Genomic DNA, 22,274 nt, shown 5'->3' with positions numbered 1-22,274 from the left:
TTCTTCTCTTTATGCAAAGAGCAATGCAAGTCATGGCCTTGGAAATTTAGCTACCTCAGTCCAGACTTCAAGGGATTGCTCCCAGTATAGTAATGCAGCTAGTTGTGAGCAGGAATGATGAACTTTCTGCTGCCTTGTCTACTGCAATGGACTACAGGAAAGTTAGTGTGCTAAGTGTGCTAAGTTCATACAAGTTCATGCTGCTAAATGTTTTCTCCTTATAAAATAATTGTTATGTAGAAATCCCTGTATACAACTGGGAGCCAGGTGTGTTTTATTTTTATGAGGGGAAGTATATAACATTTATGAGATAAAAGATCCTGAGTCTTTTCCTGCAGCAAACTTGTGTGATTTCAGACAAGTAACTTTTTCCTGTGTCTCAGAATTGGAGAAAATACTTGCCTGCTATATTGTAAGTGAAGCAGGATTTCAATCAATCTAGATATTTATTTATTTAGGAAAAACTGGTTATAGTAGGCAAAGCTTTAACTATTATGAGCTTAATATAGTCTGTTCCAACTTGACATGGTAGATGTAATTATCTATATATAGTATTGTGCATGATCTTGGTGTTTTAAAATGAGGTATGTAATCCTAGCTCTAAGGAATAGGATTCATTATAATGTCACTTAATGCAAAAAGAGAGGCTAGGGCTCGAAGAGAAATTAATTTCCCCTCAAATTAGGATAGCCCTGACTTTGCAGATGATCTAATTAAATTGTGGTTTGTGTCTGGCATGAATGAGTATTTCCTTTTAGCTATGATTTTTCTCTTACCTGACACCATAAACCTACTGGCTTACAGGTAATCTTGATGAAGGGTACCAAGGTTGTATGGATTATGTAGTAAAGGAGTGAATGTGATATACCTGCTGAAAGGGCTCTACTTCCCTTAAACAGATCTTGGTTTTTTACCTGGGAACAGTGCCTTGAGTAAGACTGAGTAGCAATGTTACCATCAGTGTTAAAAAGCGCTGTCCCAGCTGCTCTCAGTACGGATGGTCCTCCCTGAGGCACAGTCACAGGCCTTTTGGAATGGTTCTGGCTAGCTGTGAATAAGATGCATGAAATAGGTATTTGTACAGGTATTTGTGATAGCAGAAGAAGAAGAAAGCAAATGGATGTTTCTGTTCTTAGGCTTCACCTTGTTTGTATCTCAGGGGTTTCCTTTCCTCTCCTTTCTCCTCACAGATATTCCTGCTTCCAGTACCATGGCCTCTGACCTGGAAAGCAGCCTCACTTCCATAGACTGGCTCCCACAGCTTACTTTAAGGGCTACTATTGAAAAATTAGGGGGTTCCTCACAAGCAGGACCTCCAGGGTCTGCCCGAAAGTGTCCCCCAGGCTCACCAACAGATCCCAATGCCACATTGAGTAAGGATGAGGCAGCAGTGCACCAAGATGGGAAGCCACGTTACAGCTATGCCACTTTGATCACATATGCCATCAACTCATCACCTGCCAAGAAGATGACGCTTAGTGAGATCTACCGTTGGATCTGTGACAACTTTCCCTACTACAAAAATGCTGGTATTGGTTGGAAGGTGAGGGCTTGCATCACTGAAGTACCCTTTTTTGCCTAATTATAAGGCTTACTTTCTTAATTCTATGCAAAATAGCCTCACTGATTAAAATAAGACTGGTCTAAAACTAAGTTGACCAAGTGGAGAAGATGCAGAGCCAGAGGTCCAATTTTCTCTGAGAATTTTGTTGAACATATGTGGTGGTCCATTAAGAAGGAGTATGCACAAAATCCACCACCACCAACCAGGAAAAACAAAAAAAACCCCCACAAAACACACATCATTACCATCCTCTGCATCAGACTGATACTATTTCCATTGCACCTTCTATAGGTGTAGAGGTGGTTGAGCCCCATATTACCATCTTAATTACCACAGCTTCTGCCCCATTCCAGCAATACGTAGTGAGCTTTGGCTTTTAAGTATGTACCATCCTATTTTCTCCACCTGCTCCAGGACATACTCAGAAGACTGTATATTTTTGTTGTAGCACTTACCTGTATCTCTTGCTCTCTCATCAGAACTCTATTCGTCATAACCTCTCTCTGAATAAATGTTTTCGAAAGGTGCCTCGACCAAGAGATGATCCTGGGAAGGTAAGAAATCTTCATGCTCTTGGGCAAGCAATTTAAAACTGCAGGGAAATAAGCTGGGGTTGCCCTTTCTAACTCATGGTTGGAATTTGAAACCTAAAGTGTAGGCAAAAATGGAAGCAGTAGTAAGATTTACTGCAGTCCTTTGGCTACAGAAGCATTTACTTAAAGGGAACCTGTAAAGGAACTTTAAGGGTTTTAGTAATTATTTTTCTTATCTGTGATCTTCAGTTGACTTTAAAGATACTGGCAGAAATCAAAAGTGTGATTGAATGTACTTTATTAGTTTTATTTCTTTTTCTTCTTTATCTTTGTGTGTAAAATGTGGGTATAGTCCAGCCTGTTCTGTTACGAGAGAGAGTATAGTCATTGCTGGTGAACAGTAGGACTGTGATGTGACATCACGGATTTCATGGAGGCAAGATCCATGGAAATGATAGCAGAATTGCTACCTATATAGATTGCAAAGTATTAGGTGTTGGGAAAAAATGTCATCATCAGTTTAAATTTGTAGAAATGATTTACAAGTAAAACTCGAGAATTTAGCAATATGTTGGCTAACTGAGGACTGGTAAAGGTCTGATAGTACATACAGATTGTCAAGGGAAATTGCTAGCCAAGATATGGCATCTTGCATGCAGATATTATTGTCCAAAAAACCCCACAAACAAGCAGGAGGAGATGGTAAGGACAAGAAGCTATGCATTTAGACAGAAAGATTGTCTCCTCTGTCTCATCCTAAAGTTACAAGAAAGGACCATTTGCTCAGGCCTTTATTTCAGGTTATATTTAAAGGACTGTGTGGTGCTCAGTTGGCATCTATAAATGGAAATAGTTGGTCTTTGAGGATCACAGCTCAAAAATACCATTAGTTATGTAGCTTATTCCAGGAAATCCTAACAGACTTAAGGGTATATGTTTGCAGGCGTTCACTGACGTGTTGGGCTGGGTTTATAATGAAAACCTGTGCTTGTTACCTGTTCAGATTATTCAGATCGAGATGGGATGTTAAAACAAGCTAAATCCACTTTAGAGTTCTTTTTATGCTTAGTCAGAAGACAACACATGTAATTATAGACAATTTTATGTTGAAAGGGAGCTCTGGGGGTCAGCATGTTCCCCTGTCCTCTCCCAGACAGGAACAATCACATTAGGCTGATGACATCTGTCAAATTTTTAATATCTCCAGGGATGGAGATAGCAAAACTGGACACTTGTTCTAGTGCTGCACCACCATCATTGTGAAGAAATTTTTGTTTATACCTGACTGTACTTTCCCTTGCTGTAATTTGTTGCCTCTTCTTGTGCTGTACATTTTTGAGAAGAATTTGATTCTGTCATCTTTTGTAATATTCTTATGCAGTTGAAGACAGTGGTTTGATTCCCTAGCTTTTTCTTGTCCAAGCTGAACAGACCTCTGTGTACATCTTTTGTTTTAGTTCTTAACCATAGTTTATTTCTTAGCCGTCATGGGCCCTCTGTGGATGCGTGGAGTCTCACAACCATGAAAAAAGAGCAATCATTCTGTCTCTCTGTGTAAAATACTAATGTTGAATTGGTTCTCATCAGTTAATCATAAATTCAACTTGTGAGGAAGCCACTGAAAGGAGTGTGCAGGCCCAAAAGAGTTCACTTAGCTTGGATCAAACCATCATTTTGTGTCCTGTCTCAAGAGGATGGAAAGCAGAGGATTCTGCCTTCTACCAGCAGCATTGTGTCTCGTAGTTCCGTGCAAGAGAGGAATCTCTTGCCAACACCCGATCCTCGGTTGTCTGAGGTTCTAGAGCATGGTCCTTGTGGTCCTAATGTGTAGTTGGTGCTGCATTTCTTGAGTCAGCAGCCCTACTTCAGGAAGCTTTGTGATTTCATTATTCATTCACCAATGTGTCTTTATTCCAGGGCTCTTATTGGACAATAGATACATGTCCAGATATATCTCGCAAGAGGCGGCATCCTCCAGATGATGATGTAAGTGTTTTTCTTTCCAGACAGCATGGAGTGGGCTGGGAATTCCCTTCCAGCACCAGACCAAGATAATGTTTTGGGGTCAGGATGTGTAGATGGGCAGACAAAGGCCAGGACTGAACGATCTAGTGTGTATGTCCTGCTGATTGCCTGTTGCTGCTGCTATTCAGTAGCAAAGTTAATGTTGTTTGAAGTCCTTTATCCTGACTTTTTCAGTGACTAAGGCCCCTCTTTTTTAAGCCATGAACTTCTACAGCGGGGGAGCTGGCTTCCCATCTGCAGTTTCACTTCTCCATCTGTTTTTGATTTCTGCTCCTTTCCTTTTTCTCTTTCTTCCCCATCCACAGATACCACAAGACTCCCCAGAGCAAGAGGCAAGTAAAAGCCCCCGAGGGGCTGTTCCAGTCAGCACAGAAGCCTCTTTGCCACCTGAGGCTACCCCTCAGATGTCGATCCAGAGCACCACCCCCATTGCTAACTACAGTCAGGTGAGCCGCGGGAAAAAGGATAGAAGTGGGAGGAAAAGGAGAGTGGGAGGAGTGCATGAATGGAAAAGTGAAGTGGTGAGGAGAGGGAATTGTGAAAATTGTGATATGAAGGCAAAAATAAAAAGAAGGGAAGGAGCTGAAATTGCAGAGATAGAAACTAGGGAGGAAGTGAATTTTAGCAAAGGGTTGGATGGGGATAAGGATAAAGGCATAATGGTATAAGCTGAAGAAAAGGCTGTAGCCGTTGTGCTGTGGTTGGTGTTCCTCAAGAAAAAAATGGCATTTTGGAAGATTTGTTGGAAGATGAGCTAAGTGATGTTGGATATCAGTACATGTTCTATGTGTATCGAGTCTGGTCTCTGTCTCAAGCTGCAAATCCTAGTACAGATTAAAAGCTTTATTTCTCCCTCCTTTAGCAGAGTGCAGGGCCTGTGGATGTTGCCTCTACTGTAGCAGGGGGGCAGGGCCGTGAAGGGGCTGATGTGCCACCCCCTCTGTACAGTGCCAACCATGACTTCAAGTTCTCCTACTCCGAGATCAACTTCCAGGATCTTAGCTGGTCCTTCCGAAATCTCTACAAATCCATGCTGGAGAAATCATCTTCCTCTCAGCACGGTGAGTAACTATATGCGTCATGTGGGGTGGGCAGGTATCTGCCTACACAGTCTTGTCCATTTGGCATCTCTCAGATCTTTCCTCGTTTAGGAGTCTGTGCAAGCAGACTTTCCATCTTTGGCATGCTGTAATTACTTCTGCCAGGAGCTGATAAGAAATCTGCACATCCTTTATGCATTGCTCCCCCTAGTTCTCTCAGAATAAAAAAGCACAATGATTTAAAAATGCCTTGTGTTGATACAAATGCAAATACTAAAATGGCAGAAGCTGAGAAAAATGGAAGTTCTGAAGAAAGACATGTCAGAGTAACATTCATAGTCTGTCAGGCTAGAAACTGTAAGAGGGAGGGGATTGTTTATCAAAAGGAGAGTGGAAAATCATCATTGCTCAGATCTGTTAAAAGTAGGATTATACAAGGCCTTGGAGAATTGAGCTTTGTGGATTGAGAGCAGAGAAGAGAGAGCCTCCAACTCCATTCATGTCTTCCATTTCTGGGATTGAATAAGCAGCCAGCAGAGGGCAGAATCACTTCAGGGATGAGATGTCCATGGAGAAACAGAAAAACTTAAAGCTCTTTCTGCTTTTAAACACTCTTCTAAATACTAATCTGGTGTAAAAAGGAATATATCGTTACATGAGCTTCTCACCTGTGCTATCAGGCATCACACAGTGCAGGCAAAGTTTACTACTTCAGAAAGGGCCTCCTGAGCTTTAAGCTCCAGTGAAATAAAAAGGTATATACTTTCACTGCTTTCATCATGCTGGCACTCCTAGTAGGAGCCTGTTGTGTGAGGTGTTGTAGTATGAGCAAGCTAGAAAAATGTAGAGGAGGACCTTGACTTGGTGTGTTCCTCTGATTTTACAAACTTAGCAGCTGTTTGTTGGTTTTTTCCCTCTAAGTTGTGGGCTGCAAGGCAGTGTAGGAAAACTTGCCGTTCTTGAAAAAAAAATTTTTGGCAACTTTTGAGTCAGGATGGCAGTATTCGTCTTTTTGACCTGGGACAGTAATAGGATTGAAGGGTTGATGTGAATCTCATGAAAATGTGAGGCTTGCTTGCAGACGGTCAGGTAAGTGTACTCAAAGGAAGAAGTGAGTAGCTCAGGTTAATGGCATGCAAGTGCCCCTGACTGTGGTTTTCCATAGAGGTTCCCCAGTATACGGGGAGAATGAACAGGGGAAGCAGACATAAGGGAGATGCTAAGCTCCTGGTGTTGGGGAAGATTGGAAAATAACTGATAGTCTCATGTATAGGGGTTGCCTGAAATACAGGAGGATAGAAATGACACACCCAGTGAGTCAGGAGGAATGAAAGTAATAAAAGGAGCCCTGATGTGTGCAGTGTGTTCTTTATACAAAAGCAGAGTCTTTTATGACCTCTTATGATCAGTGTGAGAAAAATTTGTGAAGATTCCTGACCAAGCTGCCTGTAAGAAGGGAACTGAAGGGAGTCTTTGGAAATAGCAAGTCAGATGTTTTAAGTTATCCATTTTCTAAATGTTCTACTGTTTAAGTATGCTTAATGGTCATTTATAGGAAAACAACTTGTGCATGACATTACAGGAGAGGTTGGGTTACTTTGGTAAGTCTAGGAAAAAATCCAGGGAGGAACTTAAGTGCCTAACGCTGTACTAAAATCCTTCTGGGTCTTTGTTTTAGAGCCTTTTGTTTTAAACAGTCTGGAGCACAGCAAGGGCATAACTGCACAGGTGATGGTTGTTGGCAGCCTGTAGAGGGCACTCCAAAAGCTTCATAAATAGTATGATGAGCAGTGTGAAATTAGAGTTCGATAATGTAAGCAAAGGTCTGATCCGGGCTCTCTTAAAGCTCCCTTCTCTTTCATTTCCTTGGCAGGTTTCTCTTCCCTCCTTGGTGACATGCAGCCCTCCAACCACAACTACTACATGTACCAGCAGCAGCAGCAGCAAGGCCCCTCCTCAGTGGGTGCTGCTCCCCCGCTCCACACTCCAACCCCAGAGGGTTGCCCATCCCAAGGAGGAAAACAGCAGGGTGGTGAAGGTTATGGCCCTCCACCAGTGATGTCCATGCACCCGCCCCCAATGCAGCATGGAGGTTACCACCAGCATCAGCAACATCACCCACACTCCCACCCACAGCAGCAGCAGCAGCCACACCAGCAGCAGCAGCAGTCACAGGCTTCAATCAACAATGCTGGCTTTGGTGAGTCAGGGGCGATGGAAAGCACGGATGGGGGAAAGGGAGCGATGAGGAGCCCCCAGACAGAAATCCCACAAGTGACTTTTCCCTAAGTAGTGCCTACTTGTGTGTATAAAATGGGGGAAAGCCAGATATGGTTGAAATCTGAGAAGGAAATTGCTTTCTTATTGGAGAATGGAGGATATATCAACCCAGGCTTTGGGATTCTGTTAAGGGATGCAGCATAAAGTCAGGGCCTTAGTGCAAAAGGAGATGCCACCCATGGTTTTTCAAGGGAGAAAGGATTTCTAGCTGCTGTAGCGTCAGGTTCTTTGGTGAAGAGGGGCCAATCTTTTTATATTAAGGGCTGGAGGGAAAGGGTGATCTGTATTGTATTAATCTTGTCCCTGTTTCATTCCAGCATTTCCCCCTGATTGGTGCTCCAACATTGATTCCCTGAAGGAAAGCTTCAAGATGGTAAACCGGCTGAACTGGTCTAGTATTGAGCACTCCCAATTCTCAGGTCAGTGTTGGCCTAGTGACTAAGGCTAGTAACTCAATGACTAGGGCTGTAGTCTAGAACATGCGAGTGCTGTGCAGGGGTCTTTTTTCCAATGTAAGTGTGGCAAGTGCCTGGATTTCTCAGTGATTCACCTGATTTTTAAAGAGAAGTGTCCTACTTCATGGGTTCTGTTAAAGATCCTAAAGCACTTGAATGAACATTGCAGGATTTGGAGCAGGGAGAATTAAGTCATAAAAGTATGTCAGAAAGCTAACTGAGATTTTTCCTTCCAACTCTTCCTTGCCCTGTCTGAGTCAGTGTGACAGTATCCTAGATGAGGAACTCTTCAGGAATGTGGTGTCAGATTTGAAACTATAAAATTTGGTTTGTGAGGAGCTAGGATTTAGGGACAGAAGACAGAAATTCTTTGCAGAGAAGATCACAGTGTACTGGACTACTGCCTTTGATACTCTCCTCTATCCCCTGCAGAGCTCATGGAGAGTTTGCGCCAGGCTGAGCGGAAGAACTGGACGCTGGATCAACACCATATTGCCAACCTCTGTGACTCCCTTAATCATTTCCTTACCCAGACTGGTCAGCTCCCTCATCTGGTTGGCCCACAGCAGCCTCCTCGAATCTCTGATTCTTGTGCCCTGAACAGTGGCAAACAGGAGCAATCAATGAACCAAGGTAATTAGGAGGAAACTAAAATGGCGTGTAAAATGAAAGCCAAATTCTGCGAGTATCCTAAATTACTTGCAGCCTTACCAGGCAATGCAGCACTGAGCAACTCTGAGCTAGACTGTCACAGCTGTTCATAGCAACTCAGCTTTCTCTGGCTTTAAAGAACTGGAATGACCTATACCTGTGGTCTGGACAGACTGCTGTTGTGTGATGCATACTATTGACAGGCAGCCTCCAGGCAGGAATATATTTAAAAGGCAAGCCTGGAAGAGAAGGAGGGGATAGTGTTTTTTAGGTGACCAACAGAGAGGAATGGCAAGGTAGAGAGATTGCTATTCCAGATGGCAGGAACAGTAAAGGGGGAAAGCTCTTGCACCCTTGTTGGAGAAACACTGTACAACGAGTAGGGTATGCATTCTGAGGAGGGGATATGGTGGTGTTGATAGAATTGTAATGGTGTATGTCATCTAGTACTGAACTAAATGGATGATACTGAGCCAGCTTGTGTTTCTGGATGAAAATTTTCTTCTTTTACAATAATAGAGAAACTCCTGCTGGTTTCAAGAACAAGATCCCTGACCAAGCTATAGCTTGGAGTTAGGACTCAACAGCCGAACATCTCCTCAGTATCCTGTGGGTCTGAGTGAGTTGCTCTGTGGCTGAGCTGCCACCCAGTCAGGGGAATGCCTTCTGACCTGAACATTAACAGGTTTTTTTTTTTTTTCTTAATTCATTTCCTTTCACAGTGAACTCCTATGGTCAGCCCCAGCCTCCCCATCTCTTCTCCGGGCCATCTCCTATGTACCAGATTTCCACCCAGGACTCTCCGGGATATAATCGCCCAGGTAAGGCATATTACACCACTGAACATTAGGGAACTGGTTCCCAACCCCGTTGTGCATTTCTCCCAAAGCACGTAGTAATCAAATGGAGCACTGTGGGTAGAAAGGGAGCATGGACTGCAAGGGACCCTTGGTTTAGGACTCTGTTATAGCTCTGGGAAGGTTTAGGATTTCAAAGGCCTGATTTCTTTCATTTCCCATAAACAGTCTTCTAGCTTAACCTCACCCTCAGTTAGTTGTTTGAAGACAACTGTACATGAGAAGCTTCTGTTGATGAAGTTGGCTGTGCTCTGTCAGCAGTCAGCTATGAGGTAAATAAAGAAGGCTGAAACTTCTGTGCTGTGGAGGCTTCTGCGGAGAATTTCACAGCAGAACATTCCTAGACACTGGTAGATGCTGACAGATATTAGTGCCAGTAGTGTTCTTGCTTGTTAGACTGTGGGAAAGGAGAAAGCTCAAATCACTTTTGGTTTCTTTTGCCCAAGGGCCCGCTGTGAAAAAGCATGTAGTTTTAGATTCTAACTGTTGTCTTTCCTTTTTCTTCTTTTTTCTTGTTTTTGGCTCAGCTCATCATCTGGTCCCTCGGCCTCCAGTGCCTCCTCCAGGCGCCAGTGAGGAAATCCCTGATGATTTCGACTGGGACTTGATCACTTAGCGAGTTACAGACTTGATAGCCCGTCCTTTATGAAGGACGTGGGAGGGGAGGGGGACATGGGGTCAATGGTGTCAGCACCACCCTCCCCAGCCTCCCTGCCTTGCCTGTATATAGATATATATTCTCTATCTCCGCCAGAGAAGCCACCGCAAGATGCTGCCGAAGATAATCCTTCCTTGCGTCCTGTTTTATCTTCTTTTCTTCTTTTGTTTATTATTATTATTGTTATTATTATTATTATTACCAATAATTGAGCACAGCCCTCCCCCTCCCCTGGTGGCCTCGGACGCATCGGATTGGCTCTTTCGTGTTGCGCAGTGCCCTGTGGAGGGCGGGAAGATGGGTCCTTGGTGCCATGAAAAGACCTTGGAAGGCTGAATCCTCGAGTGCATCCTTCTCTGCCTCCATTATTTTGCGTTTAACAATCCCTCTTTCCCTTCAAGGTGGCCGGTGAATCTGTCGTATTGGCTACTGGAGTGAGAGAGCCTAGTGGACCCTGGGAGCCTGTAGTTATGTTGTTTCGTAAATGTTGTAAAGGTCAGGGGGCTGAAGGGACACTGGAGGGGTGATCTTAGCTCTGTGAACTTTGTTGCACCAGCAGGAACAGCAAGAAAAGAAGTGGTGTTCCCAAATACAAAGACAGGGTAATCCCTGAGGTAGGGAGAGCTGAGCTGGGAGGGCAGACCTGAGTTTGGAGAAAGGAGAATGTAGCAGAGATGGTATTTTAGCAGAGAAGTTTGGTTTCAGAATGTGGTGCCATCTGTGAAGACAGGATTTTGAGGGAGTCCTGACCCATTTCCTACACTGCTTTTTGCAGTCTCTAGGTGAAGCCTACATACCCATCAGGTAAAAGAAGCAGTTGGGGGTGTCATACGTGATTCAGTAAATTCTGTTCCCCAGAGCTTTTTGTTTCACCCCACACCCCTTCAAGCTCTTTTTCAAAATATGTAGTGAGGCTCTCCCTTTTATATGCAAATTTGGAAGTTTTCTCCCATCAGTATTTGTCCAATTGTTATTTGGTCCTCCACCCCTCATATTTCTTTGGGGGCTGTCCTTGCCTGAGTGCCAGCAACAGGAATGTGTAGGTGCACATCCTCCATCAGTGGTTCCCAGTTGGTGAATGGATGCTCCAGGTGGGCAGAGGAAGCTGCTGTGCAGAGTGGGGCTGAATTGGGGGCTGCTGGTCAAGGGCTGGACCCTCTGGTCAGGGACTGGGAGGCCTTCACAAGCAGTTTTTGTAAGAGGGGCATTAGGGGAGAGGGTGAAGCGGGGCAGGGTTTTGAGCCAACCAGCCAAAGAGTGTAGTATAAAAGAGAGGAGGGTGTCTCACTCCTTGCAGTTCAGCTGGGGAGATGATGAAATCTACTGTAAATCCTGAAGGATGAGCTTTGTCAGCATGTGCAAATCAGGAAGGTGGAAAAGGTGCAGGAACAGGAGTGAGCATTGAGGTGCTTCCTCCCCAAAGTTGTGTCCTGTGTTCCCCTTCTTTTCTCGTATGGCTCTGTTCTGTCAAACCTCTGTTTCCTCTTAAAATTTTGTAAAGCCTCCCCCCCCCAGCCCTTATTCCCTATTTACCAGTGAAGGGAACAAATGTGGAAATAGACTGTCATGGCTGCTTGACAGACCCGGAGCACAGGAGTAAATAGCCTCTATTCTGACTGTGGGAAGGTGGGGAACTAGCACTGCTTTTTAAATTTGCTGTAGGGATAAACCAATTGGAAATTGGATTGTTGTCAGGGAACTGGACAGAGTCTCACTGCATTGGAAGGGGGGAACAACACTTTTTTTTTTCTTTTTTCTTTTTTTTTCAGATTTTTTTTGTGTTTTTTTTTTTTTTTTAAAGTGTGTGTTTGTGGGGGGGGTGGAGTTCATCATTGAGCATTTCCAAGAGGAATGAGGAATCCCAGACAGCTTCAGCATGGAGTCAGCTGTTATCTCTGCTGCCTCAGGATGGGAATGATACAGCTTGGAAGCATGTGTGATAGGTTTCTGTAGAAAGTGGCACCAGAGACAATGAGAGACAACTTATGGCAGGTGCCAGTTAGTGTTTTGCAGTGGACATTACTGAGAGCCGGCCCTGTGGAAGTCTGAAAACACCACCGGAAGAAAAACAAACAAAGATGGCTCCTTCTGCGTATCAAAGTGCTCCTCATTTGCATATTTCCCTCATTTGCGTATTAAGTTGTGCCTCATTTGCATATGTAAATACATGCCGGTCAGTGTGCAAATTAGCCTCGTTCCTCTGCCCCTGAAATCAATGTGCGTTGTTAGTGCGTGGTAAGACATCGATGGGTGGGAGTGGAGCTCTGCGGGTGCGCTGGCACCGGCCTGCAGGCAGGGCAGGGGGGCCAGCCTGCCCCACAGAGGGGTCTTGCCGGCCTCTCCAGCCTGATGTGGCCCCCAATGCTTCGTGTCAGTGGTCAGGGAGAGAGGGGCGTGGTCTCACGAGTTTATTTTTGTGCATGCTTTCTTAATAAAAAGAAAAAGTGAATGTTTATGGTTTAACTGTTTTGGTGCCAGTATTGATTTTTTCCTTTTAGCGGCGCCTGTCAGGATGGCTTGGTTCCCACCTTAGGATTTGGGTGTGGACATGGCTAAATGGACAGCCCACACCTTGATGTTCTTTAGATGGAGACTTTCTAGGGTGTTAAGAGCTGAAGATTCTCTCGGCTGGCTCTCTCTCTCTCAGGGCAGTGAGCTCTGAGAGTCTTTCAATTCATGCTTCCCAGAAAGGCAGAGTGAAAACTCTACCCATGCTTACTGTCTATTTGTAGTACTATTTGCTGACCTTTCTCTTGTAAGGAAGAACTAACACAAAAAGCAGATTTTAAACGGCCTCCATAGAGTACCTATTAAACATATTTCTGCTTTTCAGGAGCAGGGAGCATTCAGCCTTGGGAACACCCCAACTAGCCTGACTGGATAAAACTTTTTCTCCACTGGAAGGACATAAGAAGCACATCTCTCTTGTAAAGAGAGCCTGACATGGCTGAGCAACAGCATGGTCATTTCCACCTTCTTGGGGTCAGATTGGAGGTTATCACTTCTCAGTTGCAGGGTTTTGCCAAATGGCTGATAGTCCAGCAGCCAGCAGCCACGCAATCTGGGTCATTGAGTGACTGCAGCTGCTCAAATTCTGCTCATGTGCCACCTCAAAAGCAGTGGATACATTTAGATAATCTCAAACAGCCTCCTAAAAGGAAAATTTTGGACTCTGGTGGTGGAGGGAGTGTTGGGGAGACAGTGAGTGTGCACATGCTAATGAACATGGGTACAGCTATGTATTGACCAGTTACTACCATACAGTGATGTATTTGCCAGGACAAAGAAATAGATTGGGCATCTACAAGGGCACAAAAGTCAGTTCAGTGCAGCTGACTGGGGCAAGTTCTAGCTGTTCTAGTGCATGACTGTAAGGAAATGTAGCAGTACCCTCTAGGGAAGTCTTCAGATATTCCAGTGCACACCTCAGAGCCCTAGTAGAGTCACAGGAAAGGTGTGATGACCTTCCAAGAAGCAATATCCAAATTAATTTTATCTGCACTTTATCAGAGACAGGAGATGTAGAACATAGACATACACAAATAAAGTAACATTCTTATCTCGGTTGAGAGTTTCAACTACATGATTCCCACCACAAATCTGCAGCCAGCCCTGCTTTCTTAAAATAGTCTGTGTAGGTTAAAATAACATGTCTTCTGCTTCACCAGTCATCCCTCAGATTATTACTCTTGGTGCTTCCAACTTCCCATCTCTCTAGTGTAAGATATAGAGAGAGTTATCTGTCATGAGCTGAATGAATGCAGTGTCCTGGGTTGGAGCTGCAGCTTAATCAAACATATTGGAACAAAACCACCTGCTAAGCAGTGAATAATTGATGTGTGGCACTATAGCTTGCTCTTTCTACAGTGGTGAGAGAAGTCCTGCATTACAAGGTGCTGCTAAGGTTCTTCTCTGCTGAAGTCTGGCTTCTGTGAAGGGTTGAAGATGTGAGTTCCTCACTAAAGGCACCTTCCAAGATTCTTTGCACTGATTGCCGAACCTTTGCCCTGAAGTTCTGTCCCACAAAAACATAAAGCGGGGGGTTGATGCAGCTGTTGGCATATGCAAGTGCTGTAGAGAGGTGATCCCACAGGATCAGTGACTCCTGTCCTGTTCCAAGACTAGGTACAATGTGGAGAATCCCAATGACATGGTATGGAGCCCAGCAGATGAAGAATGCAGCTACCACAAACACAATTGTTCGCAGTGTCCTGTTGTGTGGCTTGTGAAACTGATTTGCACGTGTTCTGAAAACAATGAGGGTGTAGCAAACTGCCATTACGCCAAAGGGCAGCACAAAGCCAAAGACAGCCCTAGTGATGTTTATTACCACCGAGGCAAGGGCTATGGAGTCATTACCTTCACTGGTACCTCCCCACAAGTCACTAACATTGTAGATTGAGTACTCCTCCCATAACTCATTTACAGACACATTTACAGATGCATTTACAGAATCATCCATGTAATCATCAACTCCAAAATTGTACACGCACTCTGTTTTGCCATCGTAAGTGCTCGTCTCTCGGTAGTACAAGACAGGGCAGCAGAAAATAAAGGCCAGGATCCAGATGCCACTGCATATTAGCGATACAACTTTCACTGTTCGGTGGTTCTGACACCAGACAGGTTTCATCACCAGGAGACACCGATCAATGCTGATGGCCACGAGTAGGAAGACACTAGCAAACATGGTGAAGATTATGATTGATGGAATGATTTTACAGAGGAACCAGCCATAGGGCCAGTGTTCATGGAGGGCCAGGTGAACAATGGAAAAGGGTAAGGACAAGCAGCACATGATGTCAGCCACAGCAAGATTTAGGAACCAGACAGTGTTCACAGACCTTTTCATTTTCAGACCAGCTACCCAGATCACCAACCCATTGCCTGGGATACCTATGATGAAAACGATGGTGAAGATAGCAATGGAGACAATGGATTCTGATGCATAATATACAGCAGCCTCTTCCTGTGAACTGCTGTTGCCCAGGACTTGAGGCATTCTGCAGCTACAAAACAGAAAGCAAATTAGTAGCAATTCACATCCTTGGTTCTCCTTAACCAAGCAAACACAGGGCAGGGCTTTCCTCTGATGAGTGGGGGTGTGACTAAAAGAGTGCTCTAGGGAGTGTGGCAAACAGGAGCGAGCAAACAGAGATGTGCGAAGTCAGTTTGCCCAGCACTTCGTGCAGGCAGGGCAAGCAGGCAAGGTTGCAGGTTTCCTCCTGCTAGTGGGGTTTTAAGTTTGTTCTATTTTTCATAGTTGGTTTGGTTTGGATTTTTTGGTTGGTTGCTTGGGGGTTTTTTTTTGTTTTTGTTTTTTTGTTTTTTTGGGTTTTTTTTTTGTTTTGTTTTTGTTTTTTTTGTTAGTAATGGTTTTTACATGATCAAAAACTGCAAAAGTTTAATAAAAGTGTATGTAGCCAAATAAAACCCCTCCAAAAAGGATGCATCTGTCCAGACCCCGTCAAGTGTTTGAGCTTATCAGTGGTACCAGGGGGCATTGCAGAAGAAGCCTGCCTACAGTGTGAACAGGTGAATGATCTCTTTTCATTGGTGGCTGTGCTTAGGGAGGAAGTAGAAAGGCTAAGCAGTATTAGGGAGAGTGAAAGGGAAATAGATTGGTGGAATTCTGCCCTTCCATTCTTGAGGGAGGCCCACCAGGAATCAGAGGATTTCCATGCCTCCCACTGTCAGGAGGACACTTGCTGGATGAAGGGGAGTGGAAATGGGTCCCTGCTTGGAGAGGTAATGATAAAAATTCCTTCCAACCCCCATCACCTACCCAGGTGCCACTTCAGAATAGGTAGTATGAGGCCCTGGATTTAGAGGGTCAGGCAGATGGTGTAGAAGAAAATTATCTGCCCAGTGAGCCTCCCAATTACCCTTCACCTGTCAGACACATCACCACCTCTAACATCAAAAAGAAAAGAAGGGTAATTGTAGTGGGTGACTCCCTTCTTAAGAGAACAGAGGGCCCCATATGTTGACAGGACCCATCCCACAGGGAGGTCTGCTGCCTCCCTGGGGCCCAGATACAGGATATTACTGAGAAACTTGCTGGACTGATTCAGCCCTCTGATTATTACCCACTGCTGATACTCCAGGCTGGCAGTGATGAGATTGAAAAGAGGAGCATCAGGGCAATTAAAAGGGACCCATATTATCAACAAGTAGCTCAAGGGTTGGTGTCATCAGCAGAATTTTGGGTTCTTTGATCATGGAGAAACTTTTTCAGCACCTGGCCTGCTGAAACCGGATGGACTCAATCTCTTTGTTAAGGGCAGAAGGATTTTTAGCTCATGAACTGGCGGAACTCATTGAGAGGGCTTTAAACTAGGGTTGAATGGGGAAGGGGATGCAGCTGGGCTCTCTGGAAGCAGGCCCAAGGGGGTAAGCCTGAGTTAGGGGTGAAATCAGTAGCCCAGCTGAGGTGCATGTATACCACCAATGCACACAGCATGGGTAACAAACAAGAGGAGTTGAAAGCCATGGTACAGCAGCAAAGCTGTGATGTAGTTGCTGTCACAGAAACGTGGTGGGATGACTCACACAGCTGGAGCACTGCCCTGGATGGCTACAAGCTCTTCAGAAGAGACAGGAAAGGGAGAAGAGGTGGATGGGTGACCCTTTATATTAGGGAGGCTCTTGATGAATGATGGTGAAATTGAATGCCTATGGGTAAGAATTAAGGGCAAGGCTAACAAGGGTGGCATCCTACTGGGAGTCTGTTATTGTCCACATAACCAGGAAGAAGAGATGGACAACTTATTCTATAAGCAGCTGCAGAATGTTTCGGGACCACCAGCCCTTGTTCTTGTAGGTGACTTTAACCTACCAGACATCTGCTGGGAACTTAATACAGCTGAAAAGAGGCAGTCCAGGAAGTTCTTAGAGTGTGTGGACAACTTTTTGTTGCAGCTGGTGAGAGAACCCACCAGGGGAGAGACTATGTTAGACCTGTTGTTTGCAAATAGAGATAGACTGGTGGGAGATGTGGTGGTTGGAGGCCGCTTGGGGCACAGTGATCATGAAATTATAGAGTTCTCGATATTTGGTGAAACCAGGAGGAACATCAATAAGACTTTTAATTGGACTTCCAGAAGGCAGACTTTGGCCTATTTTGGAGACTTACTCAGAGAGTTCCTTGGGAAGCAGCCCTTAAAAACAAAGGAGTCCAGGAAAGGTGGGTGTGTTTCAAAAAAGAGGTCTTGAGGGCACAGGAACAGACTGTGACACTGAACTGTGTCCCTGCATGCCAAAAGACAAGTCAATGAAGCAAACGTCTAGGCTGGATGGGCAACGAGGTTTTGAAGGAAATTAAGAATAAAAAGAGGATGTATCATCTTTAGAAGGAGGGTCAGGTCTCTCAAGAAGTATTTAAGGGAGTTGCTAGGGCATGTAGAAAAATAATTAGAGAGACCAAAGCTCAGTTAGAACTTAATTTGACAACTTTTGTAAAGGCTAATAAAAAATGTTTTTACAAATACATTAATGGCAAAAGGAAGGATAAGACCAACCTTTGTTCTCTACTGGATGAGGGAGGGAACTTAGTGAGTGCAGAAGAGGTGAAGGAAGAAGTGCTTAATGCCTTCTTTGCCTCAGTCTTTAGTGGGAAGACGGCTTGTCCTCAGGATAGCTGTCCTCCTGGGCTGGTAGATGGTGTCAGGGAGCAGAATGGTCCCGTTGTTATCCAGGAGGAGGCAGTCAGAGAACTGCTGAGCCACTTGTATGTTCATAAATATATGGGACCAGATGGGATCCATCCCAGAGTGATGAGGGAGCTGGCAGATGAGCTTGTGAAGCCACTGTCCATCATTTACCAGCAGTCCTGGCTCACTGGTGAGGTTCCAGATGACTGGAAGCTGGCCAATGTGAAGCCCATTCACAAAAAGGTTGGGAAGGAGGATCCTGGTAATTACAGGCCAGTTAGCCTGACCTCAGTACATGGTAAAGTGATGGAACAGTTTATACTGAGTGCCATCACACAGCACTCACAGGATGGCCAGGGGATCAGACCCAGCCAGCATGGGTTTAGGAAGGGTAGGTCATGTTTGACCAACCTGATCTCCTTTTATGACCAGGTGACCCACCTGGTGCATGCAGGAAAGGCTGTGGATGTCGTGTACCTGGACTTCAGCAAGGCCTTTGACACTGTCTCCCACAGCATTCCCTGGAGAAGCTGGCAGCCCGTGGCTTGGACAGGAACACTCTGTGCTGGGTTAAGAACTGGCTGGATAGATGGGCCCAGAGAGTGGTGGTGAATGGTGCTGCATCCAGCTGGGGATCAGTCACCAGTGGTGTCCATTAGGGGTCTGTGCTGGGGCCGGTCCTGTTCAATATTTTTATTGATGACATGGATGAGGGTATTGAGTCTTTCATTAGTAAATTTGCAGACAGCACTGAGCTGGGAGCATGTTTCGATCTGTTGGAAGGGAGGAGGGCTCTGGAGAGGGCTCTGGAACAGTTGGCTAGATAGGCAGAGTCCAATAGGATGAAGTTTAATAAGTCCAAGAGCCAAGTCCTGCATTTTGGCCACAATAACCCCCTGCAGCATTGAAGGCTGGGGACGGTGTGGCTGGACAGTGGCCAGGCAAAAGGGACCTGGGGGTGCTGGTTGACAGCCAGCTGAACATGAGCCAGCAGTGTGTTCTGGTGGCCAAGAAGGCCAGTGGCTCCTGGCCTGTGTCAGGAATAGTGTGGCCAGCAGGAGCAGGGAGGTCATTCTTCCCCTGTACTCGGCACTGGTGAGGCCACACCGTGAGTGCTGTGTCCAGTTCTGGCCCCTCAGTTTAGGAAGGACCTTGAGATGCTTGAGCGTGTCCAGAGGAGGTAACAAGGCTGGTGAGGGGCTTGGAACACAAGGAATGGCTGAGGGAGCTGGGGTTGTTCAGCCTGGAAAAATGAGACTCAGGGGTGATCTTATCACTCTCTACAACTCCCTGAAAGGTGGCTGTGGTCAGGCGGGGGTCGGTCTCTTTCACCAGGCAGCACTGACAGAACCAGAGGACACATTCTTAAGCTGTGCCAAGGGAAATATAGGTCGGATATTAAGAAAAAGTTTTTTACTGAAAGAGTGATAAAGTTCTGGAATGATCTGCCTGGGGAGGTGGTAAAATCACCATCCTTGGATGTGTTTAAAAAAAGATAGGATGTGGCACTTGGTGCCATGGTTTAGTAGAAGTGTTAGGAATGGGTTGGACTTTATTATCTTGAAGGTCTATTTCAACCTAGTGATGCTGTGATCCTCCTCCCCAGATTCTTCTATTAACCTTTACTGAAGCATCCCTGGGTCAGGTGACAGTACAGAGCTGTCAGGGTACAAAGGCACTGGCCTACACAAGTTTGTTACTAGTGTGCCCATTGTCCACCTTCATCATTCTTCTGATGGCTGAGTTACATAAAGCCTACTGTTCAAACAGGGGGCCCTATACAGTTATGTTCTCATGTCTCTATCATCCCTTTGATTTCCATCTGGTTCATCTTCATCTCCAAAGTGGAGCTCTCTATTCACGTGGCCATGCTGTCCCCAGGTGTGTTTCCTGATTGATTTCCTGCTTCAGAAAGGCAAATCAGCATTTTTAGTGCCTGTTTCCTTTAAAATGGGTGATTTCTTCTGGTGTAACTGGTGAAGTACATTTAAGTTAAGAAAGCAGTGTCTGTCTTTCTGCTTCACTTTCTGAACATTACAAATAGAATAGACAGGACATAACTCTGTTGGCTAAGGGATATTTTAGGGAAGTGCAGTGACCACTTCCTTTTCCTTTGTATGTATTCTGATCTGTCTGCTAGTTCCTTGGAAAGCCTATCATGACCAGGAGAAAGGCAAGATATTAATGGCTTAAGATGCTATGAAAGATAAGAAATTAATTTTTAAGAAGAACAGACGGGTATTTACTTGTAGAAATAAAAATGAAAATAGAGAGTAATGTTCTTGAGCCATTTTAGATATGAGGTGTCTCACTGCAAGACTATGAAGCTGACCTACAGAATACTTAAGTGACATTTTAAAACTATGAGCATAGTAGAGGAAAAATGTTAATTGCTCAATTATTCTTTGACTTAGTAAATTTAGAAAGGAAAAGAAAACCAGCAAAGCCAAGATAGAATTGAGAAAAAAAACCTGATCTTCATCCTTTAGGCATTAACAGAATTGTCTATAAAACTCCGGTTAACTAAACCCTTGCTGAATTGAAGGAAGTTTTGTTACTGAATGGTCCCAAAAAATGTTACCAAAATGCAAGGAAACTGAATAGGGAAGAGCTGAATACAGCCTGCAGAAGCAACTGAGAAGACAACTGACCTCTTTTAATCTCTATTATGCCAGTACTTAAATACCAAAGACTGTTGTATGCAGAACTAAATATAAATGTTATTAAAAAATAAATTCAAATAATCATTCTTGCATAACATGCAGTCTGAAAGTGGAGTGATGCGTAAGTGTTCAAGCTTCTTCAATAAGAAGAAAATGAGATAAACAATTTTAACATAGTGATTTATCAGTTTTTGGTAATATCTCCTAAGAGACTTATAAGTAAGGGTGACCTGCAAGGAAAGCGATGAAAGAAGTTACTAAAGGCTTACTTAAAGCTGGAAGCTTAATTTAAAGTTCTCCCAGATTTGTTCCGTTTCCTGTGGTCTTGCTGATCCATGTAGAAGCAACTTTTAGAGGGACAACTGGTGAACAGTGCTACAGCGTTGAACCCTGCTGCCTTCCCATACAGCTACAGAAAATGGTATGAAGAGGATAGGGAGAAAAGGAATTCTGCAAAATAGTAATGCAAGTCCTACTCCACAGTTAACTGAGGGACAAATCAATTAGAAGATACTGCCCACACTATTTTCCAGAGTGCTAAAAGGGCTGAAATGTGGTTTGAAAATGAAAGGGGGAACTGGAAGAGGGAGAGAAGTTTTCAGGAGTGAAGAACAGTAAAAGGCAAGTAGGTGAGGAAAGCAAAATTCTCCAGCTTATCATACCTACCTGAGTGAAGCAGTTATTTCAGTGTGTTGGAGCAAGTACCATCAGTCCTGTCTCTGGAGTGACTGAAAAAACTCTCACATGACATTTTTAGGAACTGCATTTTTTTTCCTGCATGCGCATGTGTGTGCTGAATGTGTTCTTTCACCCTGATAAAATGACTCATTTGAATGTCATTTCAAGATTTAGATATCATATGCTCATAAAATAAAGAGTCAAACCACAGGAAGTTCCTCAAAACTGTCAAAATAAAATAGTGCTCTAAATAATATATTAATAGAAAGCATGGGAAGGGTAATCATAGACATATATTTTACCATATTCTGTAAAACAACTGAATGACATCTTGCCTGTTGACATGGTGTGACTTCTGCTGGAAGCAATTCCTAAGTCCAAACCCTGCCATGTCACTGTGAAATCTGCTCTGTTATTGTTTTGTAGACACTTTTATGTCTTATCAGGTCAGCATGTTCACCTAGCTAATCCCATTTCTAGGATTCTTACCAATCCAGATCAGCTTCTGTCCCAGCTTGAGACAGTTTACTTCATGAAATACAGAACATTGTACTCAGCAAACCATGATTGGTTTTACAAAAGGATTTTAATCTGCCTTTTACTATTCAGGGTATTAAAAGTCTATTCTTTAAAAAGGAACTTGACTGACAAAAAGTAAGAAGTGATTAACTGAAACGCTGATTTGCACAAAATGTGGCAAGACAATAAAAATGGAAGACTTCCAGGGCAAGGCATTTCTAGTATTCAAAAAGGGGCTTCCCCCTTGCCCCTCACAATTTGGGAAATCAAGACTGCTAGCAGAAATGACAAAAGCCCAGACATACAAGAATCAGCCTGTATTTTGTTTTTGGTCTGGAAAATGAACAGAGCAGACTTCTGCTCCTGAGCAGACACAGATGCTGCCTCAAACATAAAACCAGAAAAAGGAAGACAGGCCAGGGCTCAGCTGTACCCACAAAGATAGGCAGGCTGTCAGCAGCCTGCCAGGAAAATTCCTGTAGCTTCATCTTATTCTCTGCTGCCATCCTACCAGGGGGACCCCTTGGGCCCAGACAGGCAGTGCTGATAAGAGCTTACTCCTATGATCTCCTCTTGGCTGAGGGACACATAGCCTGGTCACCACCATGGGACGTGCCAGTCAAGCCCTACTTTGCAAGAATATCCTTAACCAGTTCCATCCTCCAGGTTAAATATGCTCTATTTCTGCTGAATCCTTAA

General features: G+C 44.3%; 2 protein-coding genes across 4 annotated transcripts in view; one reads left to right on the top strand and one right to left on the bottom strand.

Annotated features, from left to right (window-relative positions):
- FOXJ2 (forkhead box J2) overlaps positions 1 to 12,526 on the top strand; it is a 27,110-nt gene extending 14,584 nt beyond the window's left edge. The window contains exons 2-11 of one of the 2 annotated variants that reach the window (XM_033051834.2): positions 1,191 to 1,543; positions 2,044 to 2,118; positions 4,015 to 4,083; positions 4,428 to 4,568; positions 4,988 to 5,183; positions 7,036 to 7,362; positions 7,760 to 7,861; positions 8,330 to 8,530; positions 9,271 to 9,369; positions 9,933 to 12,526. In XM_033051834.2, the coding sequence (XP_032907725.1) occupies positions 1,211 to 1,543; positions 2,044 to 2,118; positions 4,015 to 4,083; positions 4,428 to 4,568; positions 4,988 to 5,183; positions 7,036 to 7,362; positions 7,760 to 7,861; positions 8,330 to 8,530; positions 9,271 to 9,369; positions 9,933 to 10,021 (1,632 nt within the window). In that variant the 5' untranslated portion in view covers positions 1,191 to 1,210 and the 3' untranslated portion in view covers positions 10,022 to 12,526. Of the gene's footprint in view, positions 1 to 1,190; positions 1,544 to 2,043; positions 2,119 to 4,014; positions 4,084 to 4,427; positions 4,569 to 4,984; positions 5,184 to 7,035; positions 7,363 to 7,759; positions 7,862 to 8,329; positions 8,531 to 9,270; positions 9,370 to 9,932 lie in introns of both variants that reach the window. The other variant, XM_033051833.2, reaches the window with a different exon arrangement.
- Positions 12,180 to 22,274, bottom strand: C3AR1 (complement C3a receptor 1). 2 transcript variants are annotated; one of them, XM_033051837.2, is made up of 3 exons: positions 21,045 to 22,274; positions 14,908 to 15,072; positions 12,180 to 14,742 (listed from the first exon to the last, which is right to left on the bottom strand). In XM_033051837.2, exons 2-3 carry the CDS (start codon positions 15,063 to 15,065, stop codon positions 13,950 to 13,952), a joined length of 951 nt encoding a protein of 316 aa, XP_032907728.1. In that variant the 5' UTR covers positions 15,066 to 15,072; positions 21,045 to 22,274; the 3' UTR covers positions 12,180 to 13,949. The 2 variants fall into 2 exon arrangements, with proteins under 2 accessions (XP_032907728.1, XP_032907727.1); XM_033051836.2 differs by having other exon boundaries at positions 12,180 to 15,072.

Source organism: Catharus ustulatus, chromosome 2 (assembly GCF_009819885.2).
Source record: "Catharus ustulatus isolate bCatUst1 chromosome 2, bCatUst1.pri.v2, whole genome shotgun sequence".
In the NCBI taxonomy this organism is placed as follows: domain Eukaryota; kingdom Metazoa; phylum Chordata; class Aves; order Passeriformes; family Turdidae; genus Catharus; species Catharus ustulatus.
The sequence above is the reverse complement of the archived record's forward strand: the minus strand, read 5'-3'. Positions and strand labels throughout refer to the sequence as shown.